This window comes from Sus scrofa, chromosome 16 (genome assembly GCF_054392235.1).
Source record: "Sus scrofa isolate SSC_HxYL_T2T_F1_AM1 chromosome 16, Sscrofa_HxYL_maternal_Yorkshire_Landrace_v2.0, whole genome shotgun sequence".
Classification (NCBI taxonomy): domain Eukaryota; kingdom Metazoa; phylum Chordata; class Mammalia; order Artiodactyla; family Suidae; genus Sus; species Sus scrofa.
The window spans coordinates 48,274,174-48,298,805 of NC_139398.1; the positions used below are offsets into that span (position 1 = coordinate 48,274,174).

A 24,632-nucleotide genomic window follows, 5' to 3' on the forward strand; every position below is an offset into this window, starting at 1 on the left:
TGTTACTCTCTTTCCTAGGTATCACCAATTTAACTTTCTGTAATATTTTCAGGGTTCATCCATGTTGTGACCTGTGCATCTCTGAAAATGGAATGATACTTCTTTTCCATGCCTTCAGATATTCTGCAATTTTTTTTTTTTTTTTTTTTTTTTTGCTATTTAGGGACGCATTTGCAGCATGTGGAAGTTCCCAGGTTAGGGGTTGAATCGGAGCTGTAAGCCGCTGGCTTACAACACAGCCATAGCAATGCCAGATCCAAGCTGCATCTGTGATCTACACCACAGTTCATGGCAACACTGGATACTTATCCCACTGAGCTAGGACAGGGATTAAACCCACATCCGCATCCACATGGATACTAGTGGGGCTCGTTACTGCTGAGTCACAATGGGAACTTCCTGCAGACTTCCTAATTCTTAAGCTCTGTACATATTTAAGTACTCATATTGTATCAGTGATCCAATTGTCAAGGATTTTTGTTCAAATGTGTAAATTAAAATATGAAATAATCAGGCACATATATTACTAGTTTTATTATCAAGTGTCAGTATATCATCAAGTTATTGAGAATAGCTTCGGCATCGGAGGGATAGTAGTTTTCTTGCCTAAGCATCAAATGAATTAGTAGAAATGACTGCCAGAGAAATTCTAGGGAGTTTGGGGCTAGATAACATTATGGCTTGGGTACCAGTCAGAAAGTTTTAAATGGGACATAAATCGTAAGGGATGAGACATTAATATGGGTAATAGTACTAGGTACTAATTTTGAAACAAAAAAAAACAGTATGAAGAGATGTTTAGAGCTGCATATGTATCTAGTTTGTTTGAGGGATGGTGAATGGAATATCTTGACCAGGAGTATGGAGTCCTTAATGGAATTAGAAATGCATTGAGAAGGCGGGGCTTTAGAGGTGTACTCAAGCTCTTTAAATGCTTCCAGTGAAGAAATAGCTCAGGAAAGTACAGGAATTAGCCTGTGCCAAATACCTGGTTTGTGACAGAGTAGGAATTGCAATCCAGATCTTCTCATTCTAATCCTGTGCTTTTTGTAATGTAAAGAATTTGAATTTGTGGCCATGAGTTTAAGGAGTTTATTCTTTAGGATTTGGGGAGCTATTGAAAATACTTAGCAGAGGGTGGTCATTGTGCAGTTGGTATCAGGGTGATTTGGTAATAGTTTGAAAGAGAATGGGAAGAAATGCTAATAAAAAGGCAAAGTGCAGATCATTGTTATGGTGTATTTCTAATTGTGGGGAAAAGAAATACTTACAGAATATTTGTTTTAAAAGCTATTCTAGGAGTTCCCCTGGTGGTGCAGTGGTTAACAAATCCGACTAGGAACCATGAGATTGTAGGTTCGATACCTGCCCTTGCTCAGTGGGGTAAGGATCCGGCGTTGCCGTGAGCTGTGGTGTATGTAGGTCGCAGATGTGGCTCGGATCCTGCATTGCTATGGCTCTGGTGTAGGCAGGCGGCTACAGCTCCGATTGGACCACTAGCCTGGGAACCTCCATATGCCATGGAGAACCGCCCTAGAAAAGGCAAAAAGACCAAAAAAAAAAAAAAAGCTATTCTAGAAAATAGTTAACATTTATAGACCTTGAAGGGAAGCAGAGAATAGACAGGAATGCTTGTCTTTCATAACATTTGAAATAATTTGTTCCATCTGCATTATTGTTTAGTGATGATTTAATTTTTAAAAGTGAAACAAGTAAAAGTAAATATCTAGTGAAAGCTGTTAAATTGTTTTTACCAGTCCAGATCTGTAGACTCTGGACTGGGTGGCTTTGCAAATGGAAATGCCCTTTACAGGGAAGCTACCTAGGTTGCAGTGAAGACAGTGCATTGGAAAAGAAATACAAAATGATTAAAAGGAAAGTGAGAACTAGTAATTCATGATGACTGATATTTTAGTCTAGAGGCAGTATATACTAATAACTTAAGGGTCAGAAAACCAAAATTCTATTTCTTTCTTTGCCATCAAGTAGGTAAGTTGTTTTACTTACATGACTTTGGCTCTCCATCTGTAAAATATGGGTAGAGAGTTAAATTTATTTCGAATCTATGAGCACTGATAATTTATTTATGAGATTGTTTGAAAAAAACATGAAAGTCTTACAAAGTAGCCAGTTTGTGACAGGCTCAATTTGAAAAATGAGTTATGTGTAAATAGGAGTAACACATGCTTAAGGAATGTATTTATTAAAAAAGGAAAAAAAAACCCTAGTACAATCAGACTAGTATAAAATATGTGAACATATAAGAAGCAGAAGCTTTGAAGTCATTAAGTCAGATATAGCAGTTACGGCTGTGTGTTCTTGCTTGCCCAGCTAGAGAAGGTGGTTGGTTCCCTGTTAATCTTTTTTTCTTTTCCTTTTTTTTAAATTGTTGATTTACAGTGTTGTGTTAGTTTCTGGTGTACAGCAAAGTGATTTAGGTTCTTTTTTTTATTATAGTTTATTACATATATTGAATATAATTCCTTGTGCTGTATGGTAGGACCAGTTTTTCTATTCCTGTTAATCTTTTTTCAAGCTCTACTTGCGTAAGATAGAGAGTCTCTTTTAAAAAAGAGAAAGGAGGGAGTTCCTTTCGTGGCTCAGCGGTAACAAACCCTACTGGTATTCATGAGGACGAGGGTTCGATCTCTGGCCTTGCTCAGTGGGTTAAGGATCCGGCATTGCCATGAGCTATGGTGTAGGTCACAGACATAGCTTGGATCCCACGTTGCTGTGGCTGTGGTGTAGGCCAGTAGCTGCAGCTCCGATTCAGCCCCTAGCCTGGTAACTTCCATATGTCACAGGTGTGGCCCTAAGAAGACAAAAAAAAAAAAAGAAAAAGAAAGGAAAGGGAATAACCATTATTAGTCATTTTACTTACTTAGATTCTGGCTGAGAGCGTTTTAAAAAGTTGTCTGTTACTATAGAACTTATGCCTCTCTTCAAATTGAATTGTGTTGAGGCTAATGACTGGCATGATGTAAGAGGTGATGTTAATAGGTAAATTATAAAATACAAGATAGGGTAATACAGCTCAGCCTTTTCTTTTCTCTTCTCTTTCTTTTTTTAATGGCTGCGCCCATAGCATATGGAAGTTCCCTAGCTGTGATCGAAATCGCACCTCCACAGTGACCCAAGCTGCCGCAGTCGGATTCTTAACCCATTGCGCCATAGCAAGAACTGCCCCAAATTTTCCTTTTAAAGTAGAAAACCTGAGTACCTAAGGACTTGGACGGATCGTAGTGGTTCTAAAGAAAATGGGGACAAGAAAAGTAAAAGTGTTGCTTTTACTTTCAGTACAAGAATTTAGCAAATTCTCTAAGTTTCTAGAATAAAAGAACTCTGCAGGTTTCCAGCCTCGGAGAACCTGACACAAAAGATAAAGCAAGTAGGCAGTTCATTTTGATCTTAATATTTAAAACAGTTTATTGGGCATAATCTTATCTATTCATTCATTTTTAGAAAGAATTTGAAGCATAAACTCTGAAATTGTTTTTTTTATATATTGTGTGGATTTTGTGTAGGGGGTAATGGACCACATTTTCTTGCACATAATATAAGTAGAATTATTCTAATGGGGTGAAGTTCTAAATTAAATTTATTCATCTCCCCCCCTTCCAGATTGTTAAAGGAGATGGGCTGGCAAGAAGACAGTGAAAATGATGAAACATGTGCTCCCTTAACTGAGGATGAAATGAGAGAATTCCAAGTTATTAGTGAACAGGTAAGAAGAGCTGAATACAAGTTCACTTTAAAAATTGCCCTTCCTTTCATCAGAACAATGTATAACTAAGCATTTGGAGGGAGCGTGTTTAAAGTTTTACCTTAGACATCACACTGTAGGTCGATTTGCCTTTGTTTTGAACAGGTCCATAGTGATAACTTCTTTAAATCTATGCAGTGCTTAGGAATTGGTGTAAAGAGTATTTCTGATTTCTCATTTTCCAGACATTAAAAAAAATGGTTTGGGCGTAAGAAGTAGAAACCAACAGTAGCTTTCTCAAATATAGCTTGACCTTTTATCCTTTTCCTTGTACAGGAATAGTTTTATTTATTTATTTATTTATTTATTTATTTATGTATTTGCTTTTCAGGGCCACACCCACAGCATATGGAGGGTTTCCAGGCTAAGGGTTGAATTGGAGCTGTAGCTGCTGGCCTGTGCCACAGCAGTGCAGGATCCGAGCCACGTCTGCAGCCTACACCACAGTTCATGGCAATGCCGGATCCTTAACCCACTGAGCAAGGCCAGGGATCGAACCTGCATCCTCATGGATGCTAGTCAGATTCGTTAACTGCTGAGCTGTGACGGGAACTTCAGGAATAATTTATATTTTAGAACAGCTTGTTTTTTTGTTTCCATAGTTGCCTTTTTGAAAGAACACTCCTTGGAAAATGTTTAGTAGAGTATGAGGGAGTTGAGATTTTTTTTTTTTTCAAATCCATTATAGTTTTTATTTTTAATAGTTCTGGTCATGCAGAAGTGATTTTCTATATTAAGATTGTGTAATTGATATTGTAATCTTTAAAACACTTCTTAAATGTTTTGAACGAGTTCTTTGAGGAAATTAGTTATGTTCTCTTGATAATAAAAGTCTTCATTATCCTAGTTAAAAATTTGTGGCAGAGTACACATAAAATTTACCATTTCAGCTGTTCTTAAGTATACAGTTCTGTGGCATTAAGCACACTGCAGCCACCTTTCATCTCCAGAGCTCTTTTTATTTTGTAAAACAGAAACTACTCGTTGAACCATAAATTTTTATTACCTGCTCCCTCTAATCCTTGGAAACTACCAGTCTATTTTCTGTCTCTGTGAACTTGACTATTTTACTTTAGGCTCCTCGTGGAAGTGATCATACAGAATTTGTTCTTGGTGGGCTGGTTTATTTCACTTAGTATAATGTCCACAAGGTCTAGCTATGTAGCATGTGTCACTATTTCCTTTCTTTTAAAGGCTGAAAAATATTCTATTGTATGTATATACCACATTTTATTATCCATTCATTAATAGTGACTTGGGTTGCTTCCATCTTTTGACTGTTATAAATAATTCTACTATGAACATGGGTGTATAGATGTTTATTATCTATCTGAAGATAACATATATATAGATAGTCTATAATAGCTGTAAACTCTATAGATGTTTATAGAGTCCCTGTTTTCAATTCTTCCAGGTATAGACCTAGAAGTGGAATTGCTGAATCATTTGGTTATCTATTTTTATTCTTCTTCTTCTTTTTTTTTTTTTTAATGGCTGGACCCTGAGCATATGGAAGTTTCCTGGCTAGGGGTCAGATTAGAGCTGCAGCTGCTGGCCTGTGCCACAGCCACAGCAGCACCCGATCGAAGCCTAATCTGCTATGTACACTGAAGCTCATGGCAACACCAGGTCCATAACTCACTGAGCGGCCCCAGGAATCAATCAATCAATCTCTCTCTCTCTCTCTCTCTCTCTCTCTCTCTCTCTCTCTCTCTCTCTCTCTCTCTCTCTCTCTCTCTCTCTCTCTCTCTCGGGCGGGAGATGCAGGTAAAGGAGAAGGTAGCTTTATTGCTTTGCCAGGCAAAGAGGGCCACAGCAAGCTAATGCCTTAAAGACTCTCCACCCCTTGGAAGGAGTTAGGAGATGATTTCATAGTTTGAGGAATGAAATAAGGATCAGGGTACAAACAGGCTTGCATTGCCTTTCAGAGCTGGTGTTTAGTGGCCCCAGGATTGGTTCTGGTGGTCCTTCTTCCTGGAACAAAGAATGCATCATCAAGGAGTTCTTCCATTTGTTGAGGGTTTTACTTCTATGGAAAAACTCAAAGATATGTATGTTCCTTGAGGAACCAGGCTCCTGCCCCAAGGCTACATTGCTCCTCCCTGGTCTCTGCATCCCATCCCTTTTTGGATTAGCAGCTGTCCTTTGGAACTCAGGGAAGGTCATAGAGGCTGAAGCTTATTCCCTAAAAATAAAGAAATGAAGGACAAAGAAAGGCTTGTGTGCCTAGGAGCCCCACAGGGCATAGCTGGGTTACATTCCCCCCTTTTCTTGTGATTCTCCTCAGTCTTGAGGAGATCAGGTGTTGGGCAAGAAAGGTAATAATTTTGGATATAGATGTTAATCATAAACTCAGTTTTAGGACTTAGTTTTAAATCCCCACCTCTGTTTTATCTTTCCCCAAGTCTGACAGGGTACAGGGTGGCAACAGCTTTGGCTACTTCCTGCTGATCCTCTCATTTCTCATTCTTTCCTCCCTATACCATTTGTTGAAAAAGACTGTCTGTCTCAATTGAATGGTCTTGGAATCCCTGTCAGTCATTTGTATATGCAAGGGTTTGTTTCTGGACTATCAACTTCATTGGTTTCTTAGGTCTTTTTTCAGTTTAAAGTTCTGGCCATACCCATGACATGTGGAAATACCTGGGCTAGGGATTGAACCTTTGCCACAGCAGTGACCCTAGCCACTGGTGTGACAATAGCCTTAACCTTAACCTGCTGAACCGCCAGGGAACTCCCTTTTAGGTCTGTTTTCATGCCAGTGCCACATTGTTTGGATTACTGTAGCTTTGTAAATATGTTTTGAAATCAGCAAGTGTGAAACTGCCAACTTTGTTCTTTTCAGAGATTGTTTTGGCTGTTGTTTGGAATCCTTTGAGATCCCATATGAAGTTAGGATGGGGTTTTTTGTTTCCACAAAAAATGTCTATAGGATTTTGATAGGGATTCCATTGAATCTATATATTGTTTTGGATAATATTTGCATTTTAACAGTCTAATTTTAAGTCTTATAATCCATGAGTGTGGAATGTCTTTCTATTTATTGATGTTTTTAAAATTTGTTTCAGTGGTGTTTTCTAGTTGTCATTGTAGAAGTCTTTTGCTTCTTGTCTTTGTAGGGCCTCAGCTGCGGCATATGGAAGTTCCCTGATTAGGGGTTGAATCAGAACCATACATAGCTGCTGGCCAATGCCACAGCCACAGCCACTCGGGATCTGAGCCATGTCTGCACCACAGCTCACAGCAACACTGGATCCTTTAACCCACTGAGCAAGGCCAGGGATCGAACCTGTGTCCTTATGGATAGTGGTTGGATTTGTTACTGTTGAGCCATGACAGGAATTCGTTTTTTGCCTCTTTGATTAAGTTTATTCCTTATATTTATTCCTAAATGTTTTATTCTTTTTAACGCTATTATAACTAGAATTATTTTCTCTTTTTTAAATGTAATTTTTATATCTTGGAGTAAAGTTGATTTTACAATGTATTAGTTTCAGATGTGCAGTAAAGTGATTCACTTATACATATATCAGCTTTTTTCCCATATAGGTTATTACAAAATATTAAGCAATTGCCTGTGCTCTACGTTAGGTCCTGTTGGTTATCTGTTTTATATATAGTTGGTATGTTAATCCCAAACTCCTAAATTTATTCCTCCCAACCTTTCCCCTTTAGTAACCCTAAGTTTCTTTTCAAAGTTAGTGAGTCTGTTTGTATTTTATAAATTAGTTCAGCTGTGTCATCGTTTTAGATTCCACATATTAGTGATCTCATATTTGTCTTTTTCTCTGACTATTTTACTTAGTATGATAATCTCTAGGTCTTTTTTTTTTTTTTTTTTTTTTAAATAGGGCTGCATATGTGGCATTTGCAAGTTCCTGGCTAGGGTGAATCAGAGCTGCAGCCGTGAGCCTACACCACAGCAACGTGGGATCTGAACTATGTCTGTGACTCACACAACAGCTCAGAGCTCTATCAGAACCTTAACCCATGAGGCCAGGGATCAAACCCAAATGCTCATGGATACTAGTAGGGTCTGTTACTCACTGAACCACAATGGGAACTCCCATCCATGTTTTTGCAAATGGCATTATTTCATTCCCTTTTAGTAGTGGAGTAATATTCCTTTGTATATGTACATTCCTCTGTTGAGGGATACATAGGTTGCTTCTGTGTCCTGGCTCTTATAAATAGTGCTGCAATGGACATTGGCATGCATGTATCATTTTGAATTACAGTTTTGTCCAGATAGATGCCCAGGATTGGAATTGCAAGATCGTATGATAACTCTCTTTTTAGTTTTTTGAGGATCTTTGGTACTGTTCCTGTAGTGTAGTGGCTGCACTAGTTTATATTCCTGCCAATGATGTAAAAGGGTCCCCTTTTCTCATTTGTTATTTGTAGACTTTTTAGTGATGGCCATTCTGACCAGGCGTGGTGATATCTCAGTATTGTTTGATAATTAGATGATGTTCTAATTGCCTGTTGGCCATTTATATGTCTTCTTTGGAGAAATGCATAATTAAGTTTTCAGCCCATTTTTCGATTGGGTTGTTTGGGTTTTTTTGTTATTGAGTTGTATGAGCTATTTTTTTATTTTGAAAATTAAGCCTTATTGGTAGCATCATTTGCAAATATTTTCTCCTGGTCTATAGGTTGTATTTTCATTTTGTTTATGGTTTCCTTCTCTGCAAAAGCTTACAAGTTAGATTAGGTCCTGTTTGTTTATTTTTGCTTTCCTTTTTGTTGCCTTGGGAGATTGACCTAAGAAGACATTGGCACAGTTTATTTCCTAGGAGTTTTATGGTGCCATGTCTTATGTTTAAGTCTTTAAGCCATTTTGAATTTATTTTTGTATATGCTGTGAGGGTGTGTTTTAATTTAATTGATTTACATGTGGCTGGCTGTCCAACTTCCCCAGCACCATTTGCTGAAGAGACTGTCTTTCCTCTGTTGTATATATTCTTGCTTCGTTTGGCAAAGATGAATTGACCATAGGTGTGTGGTTTTGTTTCTAAGTTCTATCCTGTTCCATTGCTCTTTATATGTTTTTGTGCAAATACCATGCTGTTTTGAATACTGTAGCTTTGCAGTATTGTTTGAGTTCTGGGAGGGTTATGCCTCCTTTTTAAATTTTTTTTCTCAGGATTGCCTCTGTAATTGTATCTTTATGGTTCCTTATAAATTTTTGGATTATTTGTTCTGGTTCTGTGAAAAATGTCATGGGTAATTTGATACGGATCACATTAAGTCTATAGATTGCTTTGGGTAGTGTGGCCATTTTACCAATATTAATTTTTCTAATCCAAAAGAATAAGCTATCTTTCCATTTCTTTGAATCATCTACCATTTTCTTTAGCAATGTTGTATAGTTCTTGGTATATACATTTTTACCTCCTTGGTCAGATATATTTCTGAGTTTCTTTTGGATGCAGTTTTTTGTGTTTTTTGTTTGTTGTTTTTTAATAAGGGCCACACTTGTGGCCTGTGAAAGTTCACAGGCGAGGGCTCAAATCTGAGCTACAGCTGCTGACATATACCACTGCCACAGCAACTCAGGATCTGAGCTGCATCTGCTACCTACACCACAGCTGACAGCAGTGCTGTATCTTTAATCCACTAAGTGAGGCCAGGCAGGAATAGAACCCACATCCTCATGGGTACTAGTCAGATTTGTTTCCACTATGCCAAAATGGGAACTCCCGAATTTATTAGTTCTAGTAGTTTTTGTGTGGAATCTTTTGGGTTTTCTATATATATAGTACCATGTCATGTACATATAATGAAAATTTTATCTTTTGCCCTTCTAACTGTATAGCTTTTATTTCTTTTTCTTGTTTGATTGCCGTATCTAGGACTTACAGTACTATGTTGAATAGAAGTATTAAGTTGAATACAGAGTAAGCATCCTTGTCTTGTTTCTGATTTTAGCAGGAAGGCTTTCAAGTTTTCTTTTATTATACTGGCTGTGGGTTTGTCATAAATAGTTTTTATTAGGTTGAGATAGCATCCCATCTATAAGCTCTCTGCTAAGAATTTTTATCATGAATATATGTTATTATTACTTTTTTTCTTTTTTTGCCATTTCTTGGACTGCTCCCATGGCATATGGAGGTTCCCAGGCTAGGAGTCAAATTGGAGCTGTAGATGCTGGCCTACGCCAGAGCCACAGCAACATGGGATCCGAGCCGCGTCTGCGACCTACACCACAGCTCACAGCAATGCCGGATCCTTAACCCCCTGAGCAAGGCCAGGGATGGAACCTGCAACCTCACGGTTCCTAGTTGAACTCATTAACAACTGAGCCACGATGGGAACTCCGAATGAATATATGTTAATTTTTATCAAATGCTTTTTTTTTATGCATTTGTTGAGATGATCATGTGGTTTTTATCTTTTTCTTTGCTTGATTTGATATATCAGTTTGCTTGATTTGTGTCTGTTGAACCAACCTTTTGGCTCTGGGATGAATGCAGCTTGGTTGTGGTGTATGATCTTTATTATGTGTTGTTGGATTCAGTTTGCTAATATTTAATTGAAAAATTTTGCATCTATATTCATCAGCATTATTGTCCTGTAATTTTCTTTTTTTGTAGTATCATTGTCTGGTTTTAGTATCAGAATGATGGTGGCTTCATAGAATGTTTTTGGGAGTGTTCCTTCCTGTTGAATCTTTTGGAAGAGTTTGAGAAGGATCAGTTATAAATTCTTCTTTGTATGTTTGGTAGAATTCACCTGGGAAGCCATCTGGTCCTGGACTTTTGTTCATAGGGAATTTTTTAAAATTACAGATTCTATTTCAGTTCTAGTGATCTTTCTTTCTTTTTTTTTTTTTTTTTTTTTTTGGTCTTTTTGCCTTTTTTAGGGCCACTTCTGAGGTATATGGAGGTTCCCAAGCTAGGGGTCCAGTCAGAGCTACAGCCAGCGGCCTATGCCAGAGCCACAGCAATGTGGGATCCAAGCTGTGGCTGCGACCTACACCACAGCTCATGGCAACATCGGATCCTTAACCCACTGAGTAAGGCCAGGGATCGAACCCGCAACCTCATGGTTCCTAGTTGAATTTGTTAACCACTGTGCTACGATGGGAACTCCATGATCTTTCAGATTATCTCTTTCTTCTTGATTCAGTTTTAGTGGACTTTATGTTTCTAGAACTTGTGTTTCTTCTAGGTTGTCCCATTTGTTGGCATATTATTCATAGTATCCTCTTTGTAGTTTCTTTTTTCCCCTGTTTTATCTGTTGCAATTTCTCCCCTTTCCTTTCCCTTCCCTTCTTTTTCTTTCCTTTTCTTCCCTTCCTCTTCCCCTCACCTGTGGCAAAGGGAAGTTCCTGGGCTAGAGGTTGAATTGGAGCTGCAGCTGCCAGCCTACACCACAGCCATGGCAACACCGGATCCTTAACCCATTAAGTGAGGACGGGGATCAAATCCACATCTTCATAGACACTATGTTGTTGTGTTCTTAACCTGCTGAGCCACAACAGGAACTCCTTCTCTTTCATTTCTTATTTTCTTCATTTGGGTCCTTTCTCTTGTCTGTCAATTTTATTTATCTATTCAAATAACCAACTCTTTGAGTAGAGGTTTTTTGTTTTATTTAAATCTCTTTTATTTATTTCCTCTATGATCTTTATTATTTCCTTCCTTCTCCTGACTTTAGGTTTTGTTTGTTCTTGTTTTTCTGATCCTGTTAGGTGATAGATTAGGTTGTTTATTTGAGATTTTTCTTATTTTTGAAGAAGGCCTGTATTGCTATGAACTTCCCTCTGAGAACTGCTTTTACTACATCTCATAGATGTTGTATGGCTGTATTTTAGATCTGGTTGCTTTCATACTTTTGAAACTTGCCTGTGTTTGGTGACTAGTAGTCCTTTATATGGATTCACCATTTTGTGTATCTCTGAAGTATTTATTTTGAGTCTGAAGAAAGGCATCTATAGAAACCCACTTGTTGTCATTACCATAAGGTAGTCCAAGGAAAGCATAATATTGTCTGACCAAGATAATTGATTTTAAAGCCTTGTTATGACTGGGACAGGTAGATAAAACCCTATCAATAATAAAACGATGAACTGATATAAAAATTTTGTGCACACTGCTGGTTGGAGAGCAATGGCATGTAAGAATAATGTATATTTTTAAACAACGAATGATAAAGGCATGGATATATTTATATTAATGATGGGATGTCTGAAAAGTCATTAAGGCCTGGTGCTGTTTATGAAAGTATTTATATTGTACCAGTTGAGAATCTGAGTTTAAATTCCCTTTTTTTAAAATTCAGCAAACATTTATTATGTTCACTGTGACCAAGATTTTAGAATTATAGAGACGAGCTCCTTTTTAGTGCTGTAGTTTGACAAAGATAGATAGACTCCCATATAAAACAATGTGATAGCAGTTTTTCAAAATGTTTAAGATGAGGGTAGGAGAGACAGTGTAATGCAGATTCATCAAATGTTTCTTTGAATGCTAGGAAAATACAAAAATCTTTGCCCATGTAAAATTTACACTCTGGTGGTTAATCTAGAGGTTTAATTCCAGTTGCAATGATCCGGAAAGGCATAGTTGAGTTGAATTTGAATTGCCTTTGTCAGGTAAGATGAGGGAATGGCATTCTTGGTGTAAGGAGTGAACAAAGGCAAAAGTAAGAGTAGGGTATGCTGAGCTTCAGAATGGCAAGAGCATGGGGTAGAAAGTTTTTAATGAGAGATCGTGATAACAGTAATAGGATGAGTCTAAGTCCTGGTTTGCCTTGTAGAGTCCCAGTTTATCCATGTTAATTTTGCTGTAGTTACTAATGGCATATGTTGCTTTCATTCTCAGAAGTGCCCTAGTTTGAATGATAAATTATGTGGCCTCCGTAATTGTAAGTAATGTTGTATGAGCTCTTGATCCCCTCTAGGTATTGTGCTAAGGGCATTTTTATAGTATTTATATGAAGTAGGTAATACTCTTAGTCATGTAGATGACAAAACTAAGGCTCATAGTGGTTGTTGTGTATGACCTTTAGATATGCAGTTTATCAGTAGTGGGGCTGAAGTTGAGCCCAAGTTTGTCTGACTTCTATCATAGCATGTGCCTTTAACCATGACAAAAGGTTAAAAAAATACATTGTGGTTGTATTATGAAGGTCTTTGTATGCATCAGGAATATAGATTGTGTTTTATGATAGGAAACCTTATGAGGTGTTTCAGGTATGTGAAACCATTGCTACTTGCAGAAGTATAAGTATAGTGTAAGCATATATTGGAGATGTAATTTGGAAGATTAGAATTCAGGATGATTAGTTGGAAATAAATTGTAATAATTAGGGAAGAGGTAAATGTGGGCCTAAAAGTAGAGAGATGACAGTAAAACATGATTTTTTTTTTTTTTTTTTTGGCCATAGTCACTGCATGCAGAAATTCCTGGGCCAGGGATCAAACCTGTGCCATAGCAGTGATGATGCCAAATCCTTAACCCGCTAAGCCACTAAGGAACTCCAAAACATGGTCTTGATGATGAACCTAAGATCTGAAATAGAATCAACAGGGTTTTAAAATTTTAACCTATGAACTGATAATTATATTGTTGTTAGAGAAGGAATGCAGAAGGAGGAGCTGGTTTTAGGAGTCAGTCTTTCTTCTATCAGCCTCCCTTGGAGACAGTGCAGGCATTTAGAGAAATCGGAGATATAGATCAGGTTTTTTTTTTTTTTTCTTTAATCATAATTCTCCACAGCTGATTTTAAGATAAGGTGGCACTGGGTGATAAACCATGTGAAGCAAGGATACAATTTGGAGGGATTAGAAAGGTGTAAAATAGAGACAAGGTATGTTTTTAAACATCGCTGTGTAGCTAAGAATACCAGAGACTGAGAACATGGCTTTTGTTTTTCTCAATAAAGATGGTGGGGAGATCATTTTTTCAAAGTGAAGGGAGGTAGCCTAAATTTTAGTATTGAGGTAGAATAGAAAATCTGCTATGGAAAATGGAGAGTTAAATAGGGAGGGGAAAAAGAAAAAATTGAGAGCTAAGACCTTGGACCTGTTATTTGTAGTTATTAAGGTCTGTAATAAAATTAACTATCCTGTAAGTGGCTCTTTGGTTTGGATCTTGTCCTAATCTTCATGATTTAAAAAAATCCTCTAGACTATGAAATGTATAGATAGTTCCAAATATTAATTTATATAGCTGGATTTGGTCTTATAGAAATTTATATGTAGAGATTTTGATAAAAATTATCAGCGTCTCAAACGTTTTTCATGGAAGAAATTCAAAAGGCTAGAGTTAGAGTGCATATTTTTATGATTTAGTATCTTTTAAATTGTTTCTTATTTGGGCTAAACCTCTCCCTCATGTGCTCTTTGGACTTATTCTTAACTTATTACATGCTTGCCTTAATAACCCTTCAGTTCTGATTTCTCCTTTTCAGAAATAGATTTATTATTATTTTTTGATTTCTTAATCTCTGTGGTTAAGCAAAGGCCTCTATTTGATTTTGTTACTTTGTATATACCTTACTTGAATACTGCTTACTGGAATACTTTGTATTTTAGGTATTCTGCAAAGTATGAATAAATTGGATTGTGAGATATGGTAATGGCCCACTTAGGTCAGAATAATTAAAAATAACACCATAGCTTAATGGTTGCTGATTATATTGTAGGCAGCATCTAAAGAATTTTATTAACAGTTTTCATTAAATAAATGAAAATTTAGAAAGGTTAATTCCTTAACAAGTGACAGAGTTAGAATTCATACTTAGTCTGTCTGCATCCCAAATCTGTGCTCTCTTCACTAGACTAGTACTATACAGTAATTTTTCTTTTTTAATAGTGGTTTCATAGATGGTAAATGCAGTTCTTCCAAAGGTGATGGCATATTCTTAGGAAATACTTTGTTAGATTGGTGGGATCAATTACCTGTATCTAACTAGTTTTTCAAATGTGATACCATAACCTATGGAATTTTTTGGGTAGGATGAAATTTATTACCCTTATTGTATTCATGGTTACATTTAATAGAGCATTCTTAATTTATAAGTAACACTTGGAGGATAGTTTACTTATTCAATTTATTTTTGTTGACATTTTAGTTACAGAAGAATGGTCTGAGGAAAAATGGTATTTTGAAAAATGGCCTGATCTGTGACTTCAAGTTTGGACCCTGGAAAAACAGCACTTTCAAACCCACTATTGAGAATGATGACACAGAGACAAGTAGCAGTGACACATCAGATGACGACGATGTGTGAAGGATTTCCTAACAGCTTTAGAAATTTTAGTGTGATACATCTCTCATACAGTTTGGGGTGAATTGTAAAAATGAAGAACTATAATTTATGTAGTAAATACCCCATTAGAAGATGATTTTTTGGGGGGACTTCAATATGAAGAAAACCAAGAATGTTGTGTTGGGCTGTGTTGAACATTATTTCTTTGTAAATGAATGTTGTAGAAATGAGGACTTTGGTTGATCCAACATTGACTTTCTTCATCACTGCAGCATTTCTCTGACTAGCAATGTGACGATGTAACAAATGAGATTTTCTCATTTAATAATAAAAAATTGTGTAATGTTTTGCAAAGCTTCTGTCTTAAAATGTCCAGGTCTTAAGAAAAAAGAGGCAGCTTACACTGTTTTGCTTGCAGAGTCATATCTTTTTCGTACAATGGAAATCCTCAAGTCCACTTTGTGTGCCCCTTTCCCTTCCCCCTTCCAAAAAAGGACAATGTAGCATGTTGGCTAAAACTGGAGCAAAGTGCACTAAAACATTAATTTCCTGAACTCAACTGTTGTACTAGTCACCTTTTAAAACGTAAATTGCTCTTTAGCCATTTGTAGTTCAGTAAATGTTACCAGGAAAGATTTGCCACACTTTCTTCCAAATTTTAAGAGGTGATTTTCAAGAGCTCTATTTGGTTATGTTGTCAGACCAGGATTTTCAGAGTTGATGGAAAAGAGTCTTGTGGGAAAACTTATTTTGATAAATTATTACACATGCAGAAAAACTGATCACACTGACTGGATCTGTCCACAACATGGAAAATAAAACTGGATTTTCAGAATATTGTCGTTCTCTGTAGTGTTCAAGGTATTGGTCTCTAAACACAATGTACTTTATTCATTTATTAAAACAAAGTTATACTTTATTAAAGATGGTGATTACCTTTTGAGTTTAGAAAAAGAAAGCTATGGAAAATAGCCTTTTATTATCAACTGCTTAACGAGTTTATTAAACAATCGAATGTTAAAACAACCACTTTATTTTTCATTTGCACATAATTTTGAATCATTTCTGTTTGCTGCTGACTAGAAGAATAATTTTACTCTGTGTTTTGTATTTTGATATTTTTGGTTTTGTGTACTCTCGTTTGCTTTTGGCTCCCCCCCCATCCCACTCCCATAATATATTCTGATTGTAAAGAGCATAATCTTAAAGCAAAAATGTTTTAGATTTTGTGTCACATTGAGGTAATCCTCAAGATTTTAAAATCATGTTTTCCTCAGAAGGCTGCATATTTTTGCTGTTTCTATCTCAGTAATTCTGCTCAGTCTCTGCAGCCTTCACTAAAAGCAAGTTTCTTTTTTTGTTCACATGTGAGAATTGTGATTGGGGAATTTATAAACAAAAGACAACTTCACCCCTATGAAATTTAGGATGAGTTAGAGTGGTAACAAAGTATTAAATATATCTTAAAGTTATCTTTTAAAATGGGCTTTAATTATGGCGCAAATCAGTTCAGTCACTTACAAGTAAAATATAGCATTAGCCACAAGAGAACCCTGAAAATAACGTTTCATGAAATTCTATATAACATGTTGAATGTCTTTGGGACTCTTAGACTGCACTATCTGGTTAATAGATTAATAAAATATATCCAGGTGCAAATTTGTATTTACTAACACAATTTAGAAGGGACCTGAGAACTGGTTTATGTTTGAAGTCTATTGTGTTTTCTAAATAGCTTTTAGAAAAGATTGTGTGTTTTGTTTGTTTGTTTGTTTGTTTTTACTCTCTGGCATCTTCTGTTTCCTATTCAGACACTTTATTTTTTTGCCTTATATCCCATTTACCAGCAGTTAATACTTGTTTATGATGTTTTCATACATCACGATATAGAGTGTGTTTACAGTATGTATTTAGCATGGTAAGGTACAATGATATATGGTTATTCTATGACATATTCTATATGTTAAATGACAGCATTAACTGGTTTGGCACCTGAGTGGATGGAGCCATACCAGATACATTTTGATGAAATGGTTAAAGCGTAACATAATTTTAACTCGCCATCTAAATATGGGCAGTTGGTAGAGTGTGTATTGTATTGTTTGAAAGGGAGCCTACAAGTCTTAGAAAAACATTTAATTGTACAGCTAATGTGAAATTGACAAACCCAGGGCATGGAGACCTGAAAAAAAAATCGCTTTTGACTGCTTCGAACTCAATTTGTCTGCAGCAGGTTCTTTTTTACAGACACTTTGTTGTATAAATTGGCATAAACTACATATTTAAATCATAGAATTTAATAATCTTCGTTTTGTGAAACCATTGAGGTTTTGTGAAACCAATCGAGGTAGTAAGCATCTGCGTCACCATGAAGTTTTTTGGTGTTCCCTCCTTTGTAGTCATTTTCTTTTAGTACTAATCCCCCTCTTCCCAGCCTTTTTAAAAAATGACATGTAATGAGCAAAAATTCTAATGGTAATGGGTTTAAAATAGCATTTCAAAAACTGTATCTTGTTTTATATTAAGGATTAGAATAATTTATTTACATAAATATATTTTGAAGTTGAAATAAATATAGAAGTGTTAAAAGCAATCAGATTGATTTGATAACCTCAGATTTACATTAATTAAAATTCAGTATTTTGAAGGGCCTGGTATCGAAACATACTTTTTTTCCATTAATGTTTATATATATGGTTGTTAAAATATGATTATATAAAAATATTATAAACTTATTTAGGAATATGTCAAATAGCTTGTTGAACCTCCCCAAACAGTTAACCTTAACCTGACATCAGATTCTACGTGGAGGATCCATAATCTCCTACTCAAAAACTTTATAAAAGGTATTTTATTAAAATGTAATTTCATTAGAATTTAGGTATCTGGATTGGAAAAGGCACTTGTGAAATTTTTCTTAAAGCTGAGATTTTTATTTTGGCTTATATACTTCGGTATATCTTTATTGGAGGGCTTTGGTATAATAGAGTATCACTAATTGAGAGGTAGATATTGTGACTTCTTTTGAACTACTGTTAACACCATATTATTCAACAGGAGGTCCCAATCACATGGTTTTTTTAAAAATTACATTGTATTTTTGAACAGAAAATAACTATTCTAAATGATTGTATAATGTGAATTAGCTGGTTGAGTTCTCTAAAACCTGTTTCACATCTGCTTCTTTTAGTTGTTTTGCTCAGTTATGAACTATGTTTGATTAACTTGATTTTACTTAATCTTTGAAGTTTGCCAGTTTTCTGAAATGTAATCATCAGACTTAGTCGTAAATCATATTCTTGTGAACTAATTACAAAGATGGGCTTCAGTGCTTTCAAATCTTTAAAAACAGCTTTGCCTCAAGCTGTCATATTTGTGGAAATTGCAATTCTGACCTGGAGTTTTGACTTGCTACCTCTACTCTCTTTCTCTCAATGTTTTTTCCTATTTCTGAGATGTTTAAGATGAATGGAGAAAACGGGCAGGAGAATTGTGTGATGAGAGAGAGAATTTTTAAGTTGCTTAACCTTAAAAGGACACTAGATCACTTAACAAGCTCACTAGATCTAGGTGACATTAATGACCTGAGAAAATTAGATTTATAGGTATCAACTTTTGTGTTAAAAGGTTTGTAAATCTGTAATGACCTTTTAGATGTTACAGTGTCTTTTTAATAGGGAATTTACTTTTGTTGTCATAGCCTTAAGATGACTGGAGAAATGGGCAAACTAGCAATTGATTAACTGATATTTTCCTTCAGTTAGTCTGAGTACTATAATAGTAGTAGTTGCTTTATCAGAAGTTAATTAGGTGAAGTGAAAAATGAAATTATTTGGGAGTTCCTGTTGTGGCGCAGCAGAAATGAATCCTACTGGGAACCATGAGGTTGCGGGTTCGATCCCTGGCCTCACTCAGTGGGTTAAGGATCCGGTGTTGCTGTGAGCTGTGGTGTAGGTTGCAGATGGGGCTTAGATGTGGCGATTCTGTGGTTCTGGTGTAGGCTGGCAGCAGCAGCTCTGATTAGACCCCTCGCTTGGGAACCTCCATATACCGTGGTGTGGCCCTAAAAGGACAAAAGACAAAATTATTTGGAGTTAGTATTTTCCTCTCAAATTTGGACTTAAAGTTCTGACAGTGTTTAACATTTTTTATTTTTTTATTTTGGTGAAGTGAATTGTAGAGTGAGTCCTTTGGCAGAATGGATAAGACCTGGGTTCTGAGAAATGGGGGTGTAAAGGGACCATCTTTACTCCCAAAAAGAAGCATAGAGGCTTCATGTCACCTATTAAGATTCTGTATTTTCACTCTGGGAGGTTTTTTTTCTAAATTGGGTGTTGGTAGACTAAAGGACAGGTAAATATTTTAGGTCGTATAATTGCAGCTACTCAACTTTGCTCTCATGAAAACAGACATAGATAATATGTAAATGAATGAATGTGTTCTGTGTTACCATGAAACTGGCCTTTTTTGGGGTCCGTAGTTTCCTGATCCCTCTTCTAAATTTTCAGAACCAGATCTTTGGAAACTTGAGCCAAAGTTGGGTTGTGGTATTTGATCTTTGCACCATTACCTGGAGGATTTTTCAATCTTGCAGAATATTAAAAAAAAATTTTTTTTTAATTGAAGAGTGGTTGGTTTACGATTTGTGTTGTGTTCAGGTATATACAAAATGATTCAGATGTATATATCTATACCCAAAGTATGTATATTATTTTTTCTAGATTATTTTCTATTATCAGTTATTGCAAGATACTGAGCATAGAACCCTGTGCTGTCACAATACTTTTAAGTAAATCTTTCCTCCTTTTTTAAAGATGACTGTAGCATTATATCCACATAGGGTAAAATATATTGCATCCTGAATCTTTGAAAGAAATGCGAATTTATCAATGCAGTACAAGTAGAAACGTGTTTTGAGAAGATGGGGAAATCTTAGTTAAAACCCAAAGGACTAGCTTTTCCTCTTTTCTCCCTTAAAAGTGGAATAATTACTTTCCTGACTTCTGTTACTCTGCCAACATTCTCTACTTTGTTTATAAACATGAAAAATGTCTTTTTCATTCTCATTTGGATTATGCCAACAGTATATATGGACCATTTATTTTGAAGGAAGAGCCTTTAAGTAAAACCTTTTGTGGAAATTAGAGCTTTTCTCTAAAGCGATGAAGGGGATTGGTGGTTGGTGAAGAAAATAGTATCCTCTTTGTTCTGGATTACAAGATAATCCCTTCCTCAGCTAGTGAAGCTGGAAAATGGTATAGTTAAGCCACTCCTTAGGTAGCACATGGGCCCTAAATAGATAGAAAAGAATAAGGAACAAGTTGCCATAGCAAAGTACTGAGAAACCCTACCAGACCAAACGAGATAAAGTTACAGTTTTAAACTGGCTCCAAAGTTCAAATAACCTGCTGTCATCCAACAAGATAAAGGATCTGATCCAGAGTAGAGTGAAAAACTGTGGAGATGCAAACTCTACTAGTTTACTTCAAATTTGGTTAGTGACCTCTTTCAGTAGTAAGTATTTCTTGAGTATGCAACTTCCCAAGTTAAATAGAAAAAGTTAATGAAATGAGGGCCTGCTAGACCAAACTGTGCTGAAATTACAAAGAGTAAAGATGAGCCCTTTGCTGAAATTGATGACAGTTTTGTAGGATAAACAGAGCAAATGAGTTTTTCAAGTATGTGTTGTGTGTGAGGTTAGTTAAGGACAGGGTAAGAGGCTTTCCAGAGGATGTCATAGTTTGGTTTTAATAAATAGCAATTTCAGGCATACAGAGAGGGCACAAGTGAATTTTAGGCAAATTTCAGGAATTGGCCTGTGCCGGCTACTGACTTTAGGAAGCCTTATGGGGTTCAGTATAAGTAAAGGACCCTGTTTACTATGTTGACCAAATGGGGAGCCATCAAAGATAATGAAACTGGAGCATTAAGACTCAAGTGTTTGTCATGCTTTAAAAACCCTTTAACACCAAAGTTCAAGTATGATTTCTTAAAACTGTATGGACAAGTTAGGAGGGAAAACTTGGAACTGCTTTGTTCTGGTGTGAGTAGGTGAAGAGTCATCTTGGCTGAAGAGAACATGTTGGTAATGAAAGAGGCAAACTAACTGAGATGTTGGTGCTAAGATTGAATAAGGGTCTGTCCTGCGTAAGAGAAGTTCTCCAAGTTCATTACCTTACAAAAGTAAGGTTCTAATTAGCGATTTTTCTCTTATAATAAGTACACCTTTTCTCTCTTCTTTGTTCAAAGTAATCCATACCTAAAAAGCAAGTAATTGAAAAATTATTTGGCAACTACTGTAAACAAAATGTGAATGAGGAGACAACATAAAAAGACGTCCTTCCTTAAGAGTTATGATCGTTTGGAGTTCCTCTTGACTCAGTGGGTTAAGAATCCAGCATTTGAAGCTATGACTCTGATTACAGCTGTGGTATGGTTCGATCCCTGGCCCAGGATTGCAGGTGCAGCCAAAAAAAAAAAAAAAAGTCATGGTCTTTTCACCTAAATATCTAAATGAATAGATAACTAAGTCTGGGGGAGGTAAGCTAGGTTCTTTTTTCTTTTTTTCCTGCTTTTTAGGGCCACATCTGTCGCATATGGATGTTCCCAAGCTACAACTGCCGGCTTACACCACAGTCACAACAACATGGGATCTGAGCTGTGCCTGCAATCTGCACCATAGCTCACAGCAATGCCAGATCCTTAACTCACTGAGTGAGGCCAGGAATTGAACCCACGTCCTCATGGATACTAGTTGAATTTGTTACCACTGAGCCACAACAGGAACTCCTGTTTTGGATTCTTTGTACAGATACCTAGGTACATTCTCAGTACTTGAAGGTTTGTTTAAAAAAATCTCTTTGAATAGGTGCTTTAGGTATTTCTAGAAATACATTGAATTTACATTTAAAGTGTGTTCAGGAGTTCCTGTCATGGCGCATCAGAAATGAATCCTACTAGGATCCATGAGGTTTCGGGTTTGATCCCTGACCTTGCTCAGTGGGTTATGGATCCAGTGTTGCCATGAGCTGTGGTGTAGGTCACAGACGCGCTCGGATCTGGCATTGCTGTGGCTCTGGCATAGGCCGGCAGCTGTAGCTCTGATTCTACCCCTAGCCTGGAAACCTTCATATGCTGCGAGTGCGGCCTTAAAAAGACAAGAGGCAAAAAAAAAAAAAAAAAAAAAAAAAAAAAATGTGTTCAAACTCTTCATATGTTGTATGCACTTTCTGTGGTTTATTTCACAATTGAGAGGAAGGAAGATTTTCACAACTTGCTAAGCAGTATCCTCTAAGGCCAAGCAGTGCTACTATCAAAGGTTCTTTAAAATAAATATATGGGAGTTCTCGTCATGGTGCAGTGGTTAACGAATCCGACTAGGAACCATGAGGTTGCGGGTTTGGTCCCTGCCCTTGCTCAGTGGGTTAACGATCCGGCGTTGCCGTGAGCTGTGGTGTAGGTTGCAGACGTGGCTTGGATCCCAAGTTGCTGTGGCTCTGGTGTAGGCTGGCGGCTACAGCTCCGATTCGACCCCTAGCCTGGGAATCTCCATATGCCGTAGGAGTGGCCCAAAGAAATAGCAAAAAGACAAAAAATAAAATAAAATAAATATATGTATTGACTTTGGAGGACATAACCAAAATAATTCCAAAAAATGCTCCAAGCACTGGCAGCATCACCCAAACCATTGACCCATTTAGCACCCTTTATGTGCCCAGCACTTTCCTGAGTCTTATGAAGAGCAGGGCCTACTAATGTCATTGCTTTGAGGCAGTAGTCACTTGGATGGTTCAGTTCCAATGTGTCTGTTAAAGAATAAAAATCACATTTCTTTGTTTTAGAAGATACATCTTTAATGAAAAGTTCTAGTGTAATACTGATTGTTTGCCTTGAGTTTTAGCTACTGATTTGCTAGACAAGAGTTTTGCTGAAATTGCAGTTGCTAACTTTTGGCAAGTTTTCAAGCTGTTCCTTTTGACTTGGAGATAATTATGAAGAGAGGTATATTTTCCTAGCATATCTCTCAGTGCAGGCTAGGTGGCTCTTCATGGGTATTTGTTTTGTTGAACCTGATTAACGCAGGTATTCTTGGGTCTCAGAAAGTCTATTGATCAACTGTTTTTACTCCAGGCTACTCTGAACAAAAGATAAGGCAAATGGAGAGCTGGCAGGAAAGCTGGCTTTAAGTATTTGCAGAACTGTTAGAAAAAGAGGGATTAATTATGTGGTTTTTGTGTGATGTTAAGTTACCTAATCTCTGTGTGCCTCAATTTTGTTAGGTATGAAATGAGATATTATTTGGAGCTGTCATAAAATTTGGGGCAAGACTAACAGAACCCCCAAAACTGTAAAGCCGTTATGATAAGAGCTCGGCATGTAGTCAAGAATCAGCAACCTACCTTTTGTTAGTATTTTTCTTCTGTGTAGCTTAGTGGAGAGTAATCTAGCAAGGTATTTTTCTAAATAAATGTGTTACATGAATAAACATGTTTACCAAGTAGTTTTAAACATTATTTGCTGATCCTTGTACCACTTGCTGGAGTTCAGTATGCTTCATTTTTACAAGGTGAAATTCAAGGAAGTTAGTAATTTGCCCAAAGTCACCCTGCTAGCATGAAGGTACACTGAATTTATAAATGGGGTCTTCTGATTTCCTAATTCAAATGTGATTTCTCCACTATGTTGAGCCACCTTAAGGGCAGCTACCAAGGATGTTAAGTAAGGGATGCAGATTTCAGCTCACTAACTGAGCAGCTTTCTACTGAAGTTTTTACAAAGTGGTTTGCTTGAAAAGGAGTGAGCAGTGTCAAGCAAGAGCTGGGTGACCAATTTGGATAGACGTTATGAAGGACTTTGTGTTTAGGGGAAAATCTTGACCTAGGTAACTGTAATGGCCCTTTTGACTTAGATTGTATGTCTTACATAGATGAAATTTGTTAACTCATGCTTTTAAAATTGTCATTTTTCATTGTGACTCATTACAAGGTCATAAATAACATAAATTAGACGTTCTGTGTAATTTACTTGCCCATGCTTCCTTGTAGCACAATATGAGAAACATGACCTGAGGTGTTTATCCATGGATGTATGTCACATTACATCATACAGAAAATTGAAAGGCCACACACTCAAGAGTTGAAATCTAACAAAAATAACTTTTACTGTTTTATACAGAACATTTTTTTTTTCCTTTACTATTAGTCCCTGGGGGTCAAAGATACAATGATTACTGATAGTGTTTGATGCCTCCACCTCAATTCATGCTAAAGTACCATTAATGCATATGGTCAATACAGTTGTTCTAGTATAAATTATGTGATTTAAAGAAGTCAATGCTTTGACAATTTCAGCACCACTGTTGTTTGTTGACAGTGTTCACATAAGATACTCTTTGATAATTGGTGCTGATACCAGATGACTATAAGCAAAACAGCAAGTACAGCTATATCTATAGATTCATCCGTTTGCAAGCAAGTACAATTTTGAAGATAAGCTGTTAACTCAGTCTTCATGTTCTCAACTAAAATTTTAATTTAACAAATTACCATATCATTGGAAAATGCACTCTAGTGGTTTTTTTACTGATTTTTCAGGCATTCTGTAGTGTCATTTGTATCAGGGCTTTAAATTAAATGCCTCTCAGCTAAAG

General features: G+C 36.6%; 1 protein-coding gene across 12 annotated transcripts in view; it reads left to right on the top strand.

Annotated features, from left to right (window-relative positions):
- Positions 1–15,818, top strand: part of GPBP1 (GC-rich promoter binding protein 1) — an 80,525-nt gene extending 64,707 nt beyond the window's left edge. For all 12 annotated transcript variants that reach the window (XM_085002278.1, XM_085002281.1, XM_085002277.1 and 9 more), the window contains 2 exons: positions 3,622–3,724; positions 14,846–15,818. In XM_085002278.1, the coding sequence (XP_084858404.1) occupies positions 3,622–3,724; positions 14,846–15,004 (262 nt within the window). In that variant the 3' untranslated portion in view covers positions 15,005–15,818. The remainder of the gene's footprint in view (positions 1–3,621; positions 3,725–14,845) is intronic.
- Positions 15,819–24,632: the final 8,814 nt, after the last annotated feature.